We start from the raw sequence: 9,339 nt of genomic DNA, 5'->3' as shown, positions 1-9,339 counted from the left end.
ACAACGTTGTCTCAGTCCACTGCTTCAAATTTTAGCCATTAAGAAACCGCCACGTGGCTGTTCTCTTCTTATTGTCCTTCTCTGTTCTCAGAAGGAAAGACTTTCTTTTCTTTTTTCTTTTTTGGACAGTCCACTGTGGCTAGAGAGAGAGTTTGTGCTTACTTCTCATTCTCCTACTAATAATACTCTTTTAGCCCAATAAGCTTTACAGCTTTTTGCATTGCAGATTCAGAGACTTTCAAAAATCCATAGAGATGCCTCACGCAAGCAAGTAGACACAAAAGAGAGATTATATTTATACATATATAAACATACTGTTGTTGTATAGAATATATACAAATACTAGTTGGATTCAATCTTGTTAAGGCAGAATCTCAGTATTTTTTGGTGACAATGGAGCGATATGAGGTACTGAAAGATATTGGGTCTGGTAACTTTGGTGTGGCCAAACTGATTAGAGATAAATGGAGTGGTGAGCTCTATGCTGTCAAATTTATTGAGAGAGGCCAAAAGGTATATATACTTGTTAGCTAGTTAAGAAATTTATTTGTTCGTATCATTGCCTTTCGAGTCAAGAAATTTCACAACCAGCTTCATTACTAATATATAGTTCTAATTTTACTTTTTAAGTATTCTTATATTGGTTTGGTTTGGTTGTTCATTTCCTCATCTGAGTTTCTGTCTTCAATTTATTTTTGATGGGCTGGAATTAAATTTTTATCTTTATATTGGTTTGATTTGGTTTGAAGATTGATGAGCATGTACAGAGGGAGATAATGAATCACAGGTCTTTGAAGCATCCTAATATTATAAGATTTAAGGAGGTACTGTTCTTACTTTTACGCTTTTATAAATAATTAATGTCATCAGATTCTTTGTTCAATATTTTTTCATGGCCATCTTGGCTTTTCATTTAGCTTATAGACTTGTTCAGCTATAGTCTTTTTAGCATAATTGACATACATAGCTTTATTGGTTTTGTTTTGTTATAATTTCAAATGGAAATAGCTTTAAAACAATCAGAGTTAATGTTTATCAGTACAAGAACAATTTATTGCCAACTTGGTCATTCCCTCTTTTCATTTTATTCTTGTTCTTTTGTTCCATTCTCACGAGTTTTGACATTCTGGGCCCAAAAGTTTCTTTCTAATAATGTTTAGATTTAATTTTTCCATAGCTAAGAAAGACAATTTTTTAAAATAACAAAAAAAAAAAAAAAAAAAAAAAAAAAGAAGAAGAAGCTATTGTTGCAGTAACTATATGAACCGAATTTTGAATGTGATCATTCTCATAGTTGACTTTTTGCTTGCTTCAGATAAGAATTGCAATGGAATAGTAGTCAATTGTCTCCATAATCCATATGTGTGCATTATTCAATTGGCTAAGATAAGACTCATACCTAAAACAGTAAAATAAATTAAAGTATAAGAATGTTTATGAGGGTTGTTGAAGGTGTGATGAAGTTGATGAATCCAAAACTGTTGACTTTTTCTTTTTCTCCATATATATATTAGTAGAGTTCTATACTGATGAAGCTCTCACCAAACTTTTTATAGTTTATTGGAATAATGTTTGTATTATTGTACACGTACAAGATAAATGGTTATTTTATTTTCAACAATTTCTTACTAGTGATCACTCTTGGCAGGTTTTGTTAACTCCAACTCATTTAGCCATAGTTATGGAATATGCAGCTGGTGGAGAACTTTTTGAAAGAATATGCAATGCTGGTAGATTCGCTGAAGATGAGGTAAATTCAAAATAACAAAAATGAAAAAACTCACTGTTAATTCCATTTTTCTTTTAATGGTTTTGATGATAAGCCTCACTTAATTACATTCTTCTTTTTTCTGTTTCTTTATACTAATATCAGGCAAGATATTTCTTCCAACAGTTGATTTCAGGAGTCAGTTACTGCCATTCAATGGTAAATATTTTTTTCTCTCAAATCAACTAAAAGAGAAGTAGTTTAATTGTTTCTTCACCAAACTTTATAATGGCCTATTTTATGGATCAATTTCTTGTGCTGCAGCAAATTTGTCACAGAGATCTTAAGTTGGAAAACACTCTTCTTGATGGAAGCTCAGCCCCACGTCTCAAAATTTGTGACTTTGGTTATTCGAAGGCAATAATAATAATAACTCATTAATTTCCACTTATTATCAAACCTTATATGAATTAGTTTCAGTTTTTAATATTGCATTGTTCTTTAACAGTCATCTGTTCTGCATTCACAACCCAAATCCACTGTTGGAACACCGGCCTATATCGCACCAGAGGTCTTGTCAAGAAAAGAATATGATGGGAAGGTAGTCTTTGTTTTTATTATTATTATTATTATTATTATATTTTGTTGTTTTTCATTTTTTGGTCATTTTCATATTAGGTCCATCCCAATTTTGGTCACCTAACGTGTATCATTGCATAATCACTTCTTTACATATACCTAAATATATATATCTTGTTACATGTTTGAAAATCACAGATAGCAGATGTTTGGTCTTGTGGGGTTACATTATATGTGATGCTGGTTGGGGCTTATCCCTTTGAAGATCCAGAAGATCCAAGAAACTTCAGAAAAACACTACAGGTTAATTGGTTATGAAAGCCCTTTAATGTTCAATTTTTACCTAACCAAACATCTAAAAACTCCAATATGACATTGCATTCATTTTTCACTTCCAAACGATATACGATAGAATTGAACAATTAAAAATCTCTCTAATTTGTTATGGCAGAGAATTCTGAGTGTACACTACTCAATTCCAGACTATGTTCGTGTATCCATGGAATGTAAACATCTCCTATCTCGAATTTTCGTTGCCAGCCCTGAAAAGGTAGTATAAAATCATATATTGTGTGTAAATTTTAACCTTTAAGGAACTCATGAGTTATACTAGTCTTATACTAATATTTGACTTTTTTGTTTGATTTTGGTACAGAGAATAACAATACCGGAAATTAAGAAGCATTCTTGGTTTTTAAAGAATTTGCCAGTTGAATTCATGGATGAGGAGAAGGGAGGTGGGTTGGTTAATAATGAAGAAGACAATGAGTACTCATCATCACAGAGTGAAGAAGAGATAGTGGCCATAGTTAAAGAAGCAAGGACTCCTGGGGATGGTGCCAAACTTGGAGGGCAGTTTCTTGGTGGAAGCATGGATCTTGATGATGACATTGATGCTGATGCTGACATAGACGATATAGAGACTAGTGGAGATTTTGTTTGTGCATTATAAGTCAAAATGTAACACTATAAATATATATATATAGTTCTATATATATCAATCTCATAAGGCATTCCCTTTTCACTCTCCTTGAGGGAATCCATTATCTCTTTCCCAAATCACCATCATCATAATATTTTTAGTTATAGAACAAAACTTTTTTGTTACTAATTAATGTTACTTTTCATTTATAATATTATTTAAAAAACTTTCCACGTTTTTTCACAAATTATGTTAGAGCTGAAAATATATATATAAATATTTTCTAGTGCTTTTTTTCTGACCATATCCCACCAAATTAAAAGGAAAAAAGAAAAAAAAAAACTATATACATTTTTGTATAAACAATGTAGGATACATGGTGTCCACAGCAAGGTGGCGTGGATTAAAGGAATATAAATATATATAAGGCTGCTGTTAAAGATAATAATTTATATTGTTTGATAGAATTTTAAACTGATAAACCGTGCACTCACTATCAACCTTTTCTCATGTGGCTATCTTTACATAAACACTTTTAAGTGGACACAATTATAAATTATTATTATTATATTTTTCATGTCCGATTATTATAATAATAATGATAATTAAAAAGAAATAAAACTTTCTTAGGTGCCTATTCATCAAATTGATGAATTCTCTCTTTGCAATAACATATAGTGTACGTACATAAATTACTTTGCTAAGAATCAAGATCTATAGTATCCTTGTAGTTATCCTATAAATAATTAGGCCGTAGTCTTCTTGGTTTATGATGTTATATTAAAATAGTACAGAAATGGTTTTGGCCCCTTCGGAAGAAAAAAAAAAGAATTGGATTTGGAAAATCTGGATGATTAAAATGAAGGCTACACGATTTTTTTTTTTTTTAAAAAACGGTCTACACGTGTCGTGCAAATATGAGGCGTGTGATTTTAGTTTGTTTTCAGGCAAATTAATTATATGTTGGTGAAGACAAGTCGAGTAAAGTAGTTGGTATAAATAATATCCATAAGAAACGACACTAAGATACTATACTCGCTTGCTAAGCTAGTCAAGAATTTTTGTTGATTCTCCAACCACAATGGTCGAACATATACTCGTGGTATATTAAAATAAAAAAAGTATATATCATTTACTAATAGCAAATGCACTCTTCAAGTCAGTGTCAAACTCCAAAAGCCAAACAACCAGATAATTCTTTGCATAAAATTCCATAATTTTTACAACCTCTATTTATATGAAATAACAAACTCTTCAATAACGAAATTGTAAAGTAACAAAATAACAACTTCTAGAAATTAGCATAGGCTATTCTTCAACTCTTCTCCAGCCTAACGAAATCCTTCAGCCAGCTGGGTCTCATCCGCACCCTCTTCTCTTTCGGCTCCAATTCCTCTTCTGCGTGAGAAAGGCTTGTTGTTTCCCTTGAGCTGATGCCAGCCGAAGTCTCCTTTTTCTCAGCCATCACACTTGGGTCTTCTTCTTGGATCCAACCGTGGATTTGCTCTTTTATGCTTCCTTGGTCCAGCTGGATTGGGCCTAGCTCTTGGGCCGAACTTAAGTCCGTAACATCACCCCCATCGTCGAAAATAACCTTGTCCTCAAGGTTAGTCAGCTGATAAGTCTGGCAGAAAGAATGAAAATCCTCCCACGTCGCATCTTCGGGCGCACTCAAAGTCCATTGGACTAAAACTTGCTTGCTGCGAGAGTTAGGATGCTCAACTACCCGAGTTGCCAATATTGCTAAAGGAAGCATGAGAGGTTTATTGGCCACGCTAAGATCAGGCAGCGGGTAATGCGGTGGAATAGATTGACCCACAAACGGTTTCAGCAAGGACACATGAAAAACCGGGTGGATGCGGCTCTCTTGTGGCAACTGCAGCTTGTAAGCAACATTCCCCACACGAGTTACAACAGGAAAAGGCCCGAAATATCGACGGCATAACTTGGAGCTCAGTCGCTTGGCCACCGTCGACTGACGATAAGGCTGTAGCTTGACCAGTACTAATTCACCAGCTTTGAATTCAATATCCTTCCTCTTTTTATCTGCTTGTTGCCGCATACGGTGTTGGGCCCGCGCTAAGTGGTCTTTTAAATGCTGTAATATGTCATCTCTGGTCAACAAGTCAGCTTCCACAACCTGAATGGACGTTGCTCCCCTCGTATAAGCTGGGATAGTGGGCGGTATACGACCATAAACCGCTTGAAAAGGTGTCATCCCAATAGCCGAATGATGACTAGTATTATAATGATACTCTGCCCACAATAGATACTTACTCCATTGTTTCGGGTTGTCCGCTGTAAAGGCTCTCAAGTATTGTTCCAAGTGCCGGTTGGTGACCTCCGTTTGCCCATCCGTTTGAGGATGGTAAGCCGAACTCATTTTGAGAGTGGTGCCCATGAACTCAAATAACTTCCGCCAAAACTCACTTGTGAAGATGGGATCGCGATACGAAACAATCGTTCTTGGTAGCCCATGTAACTTAATTACCATTGTAGAGAATAGTTCAGCCACCTTTGTTGCTGAATAATGATTTGGAAGTGCCCCAAAATGTGCATATTTAGTGAATCTGTCAACCACCACTAAAATGTTTGTGAACCCCGCTGAATTAGGCAGTCCCACAATGAAGTCCATTGATAAATCTTCCCATACACGTTCCGGAATTGGAAGTGGTTGTAAGAGACCATAAGGTGCTGTCGGCGAATATTTAATTGTTTGACATGTCGGACAAGCACGAACAAAAGACTTGACATCTTGACGAATGCCCGGCCAGAAAAAATTCGTCGTTAATCTTATGTACATTCTGTCAGCCCCTGCGTGACCACCAAGTCTAGATGAATGGAACTCATTAAGTAGCTGACTCTTTAAGTTAGAGTTTCTACTCAGCAGCAGGCGATGACGGTGATACAACAAGCCCTCTCGAGCCGAATATATCGAATTGTCTAGAATCCCCTGCTGAAGTTGGTTGTGTAACACCCGTAAGTCTGGGCAAGTTATATTCTCTTGACGAAGTTCCTCCAAAAATTCAAAAGAGCCCGTGCTCATTGCAAGATGCAAAGACGAATGAGTTTCAGCTGGTAAACGTGACAATGCATCAGCCGCGTTGTTTTGAGTGCCTCGCTTGTATTCAATGGAGAATTGGAACCCCATTAATTTGTGTAGGAACTGTTGTTGCTCGGGTGTTTGGACCACTTGTGTGAGTAATTCTCGAAGGCTTTTATGGTCTGTTCTAATGATGAAATGTCGGCCAAGCAGGTATTGTCGCCACTTGTTGACAGCTTCTACAATAGCCCGTATCTCCTTACTGTAAGCTGACGTGCTAGCAAATTTAGGACCCATTTTCTTGCTGAAATAAGCCAAGGGATAGCCTTCCTGCATGAGTACACCACCAATACCCACATTAGAAGCATCTGTCTCCACAATAAAAGTTTTAGAGAAATCAGGTAAGTGCAAAACGGAAGTGGAAATCATAGCTGTTTTGAATGTTTCAAACGCAGCTGCGGCCTTCGGGTTCCATTGAAAGTTATCCTTCTTCAACAATTCGGTAAGTGGGGCAGCCAAACAAGCATACTGTGAAACGAAACGACGATAGTATCCCGTCAAGCCAAGAAATCCACGTAGTTGTTTCAGCGATTTCGGAATTGGCCATTCCACCATTGCTGCTTGTTGGAAATTATTTTACCAGGATCTTAGATCTACTCACAAGTATGTTGATTAACACCCTAAATATGAACTTTCTAAAACGATGAAATAAACACATATAAAGTTTAGGAAACCTTACATTGGGTGCAGCGGAATATAATGACTCCTTCCGTTCAGATATCTAGCCCTTGATTCCTTTTTGTAGCAGAGCATTATCAATATCTGAACCTGGATCTCTTTCTCTGAATCCTTGATGCTGAATCTCCTTTGCTGATGATCTTTCTTCACGGTCTTCCTCACTATGATTGAGGTATTGCTTGATGTGTGTGGGCACTACTCTAATCACTAAGGATTTCGAAATATCAAGAAGGAAGAGAAGAAGTGGTAGCTAAAGATAGGGAGAGAGAAAGCCCAGTTTTTCTGAATCAGAAAGTCTGAAGAAAAGTGTAATTTTCCTGAAGCCTTCACTATCTATTTATAGCATTCCACTAGGGTTAGATTTGAATTATATGGCATTAAAATAATGAAAATATCAGTTTAAATTGCCTACAAAAGTGGCTGGCCATGCTTAGTGGATTTGGGCCTCACTTTTTGCAATTTTGTAGTTTTACCTTTTCTGCATCTGATTTTCTCAAAAACGCCAATTTTCTAATTCAACCATTTAAATGCCAATTCTAACTATTTAATAACTATAAATAATTATTAAATAATATTGTCATTTATCATATTTATTAATTGAACCATACAAAGTATCATAATTAACAAATATGCCCCTATAAACTCTTTCTTTACAATTTCGCCCTTACTTAGTGAAAAATTCACAAATAGACATAGTCTAATTTGAGAATTATAATTGATTAATCAAAACCAATTATATGAGTCTTACAAGCAATATTATCTCAACTAGTGCGGGGACCATGGGTCTATATAACCGAGCTTCCAATAAGTAGATCAAGAATTTAGCACTAAAATTCACTAACTTATTAATTCTTCGTTGAATCCACGCATAGAACTTAGAATTGCACTCTCAGTATATAGAATGCTCTATATGTTCCACCATATAGACACATCATTAGTTATCCATTGTTATAATCCTAATGTGATCAATGATCCTCTATATGAATGATCTACACTGTAAAGGGATTAAATTACCGTTACACCCTACAATGTATTTATTCCTTAAAACACTTAACCCCGTATAAATGATATTTCAGCTTATGTGAAATGAGTACTCCACCATTTATGTTCGTTTGGTCAAGCTCGAAGGAGATCATCCTTTGCTCACTATTCGCCAGATAGAAGCTATAGATTCCATGTTTATGCTAGCGCTCCCACTCAATTGCACTACCGTGTTCCCAAAAAGTACGTATCACCCTGACCTAAAAGCAGGCTTAACTAACAATTCAAGGAACACGAATAGCCTTTCAAGATTGAGCCTAATCATAACAGGATTAAGATCATTTGATCTAGGATCAACTAGGCGATATTGACTTGAATAGATATTACGGTAAGTTTAATAAATCTAAGTCAAAGTTCAATATTGGTCCCTTCCGATGCATACTCCATGCATCCAACCTGAGCTTTACTTTAACTAATGTTCTGGAAAGAACATAGTATTTCTCCAAATACAAGTAAACTCTTGTTGTAGATTATCATATCAGTAAAACCCTGTGTCTGATAAATCTAGGAAACTTTATTCACATAGTCATGTTTACTTTCCAATGTGTTGACAACACAATAAACAGGATCAAGTATGTGAAAAGGGTTTCAGATGAATTTATACATTATGTACATATAATCATGAAATAAATCATGTGAACCATGCAACATTAAATGTTATTTCTTATCTATATTAATAAGTAAATCTGATTATATTGAAATGAGTTTTATTTAGGGCATAAAACCCAACAAACTCCCACTTGCACTAATATAAAACAAAAAGTGCGTTTCAAATAATCTCAACACCTCGATATACAAATCAAGTGTAGTAGTAGTAAACTCCTCGTAATAGGATCTGAAAGATTGAATTAACCACAACCTTTTCTCCACCATTACTCTTCCTTAATCACAAAATTATTGATAATGTGAAATTCCTCTCTATATGTCTACTCTCTTGGGATACTGGATTCTAAACCTTTGGCAACTACTTTTGGTTAATCAGGAAATTAACACTAGTAGTTTAGGCAATTTGGAATGGTGCCAAAAATGTATAGAACTTTCCTTAGACTGAATAAGTACCTTTCCTGTAACTTTAACATTCAGTCTTTCTCTGGTAGACCTAGAGACTTCAGATAGGTTTTTACACTTCTCCAAAATCACTATTCCACCCCCAGAGTAACCACCATCTTATCAGAAAGATTTACTAGCACAAAGGCAAATTTCGAAATCTGATATGGTGTAGTCTAAGAGTTTTAAGCACACCCTTATAGACTAACATATAGTTCCTCTTCTTTATCTTAAGATTTACTTGATTGTCTTCCAATGTTC

At 35.3% G+C, this 9,339-nt stretch overlaps 1 protein-coding gene across 1 annotated transcript; it reads left to right on the top strand.

The window, feature by feature from the left end:
• Window positions 1–3,456, top strand: LOC115714762 (serine/threonine-protein kinase SAPK2). The gene is made up of 9 exons (XM_030643518.2): window positions 1–513; window positions 750–824; window positions 1,649–1,750; window positions 1,874–1,927; window positions 2,033–2,125; window positions 2,217–2,309; window positions 2,486–2,590; window positions 2,739–2,837; window positions 2,943–3,456. The coding sequence occupies exons 1-9, from the start codon at window positions 394–396 to the stop codon at window positions 3,237–3,239; spliced, it is 1,038 nt and encodes a 345-aa protein (XP_030499378.2). The 5' UTR covers window positions 1–393; the 3' UTR covers window positions 3,240–3,456.
• Window positions 3,457–9,339: the final 5,883 nt, after the last annotated feature.

The sequence above is a fragment of the Cannabis sativa genome, chromosome 4 (genome assembly GCF_029168945.1).
Source record: "Cannabis sativa cultivar Pink pepper isolate KNU-18-1 chromosome 4, ASM2916894v1, whole genome shotgun sequence".
Taxonomy (NCBI): Eukaryota; Viridiplantae; Streptophyta; class Magnoliopsida; order Rosales; family Cannabaceae; genus Cannabis; species Cannabis sativa.
The sequence above is the reverse complement of the archived record's forward strand: the minus strand, read 5'-3'. Positions and strand labels throughout refer to the sequence as shown.

Bases quoted from the DNA above. Each gene is read 5' to 3' on its own strand.
- LOC115714762 (XM_030643518.2), top strand. From the start codon at position 394: ATGGAGCGATATGAGGTACTGAAAGATATTGGGTCTGGTAACTTTGGT. The intron at 1,751-1,873 runs GTAAATTCAAAA...TACTAATATCAG, and splicing joins GTAGATTCGCTGAAGATGAG to GCAAGATATTTCTTCCAACA. The intron at 2,310-2,485 runs GTAGTCTTTGTT...TGAAAATCACAG, and splicing joins GAAAAGAATATGATGGGAAG to ATAGCAGATGTTTGGTCTTG.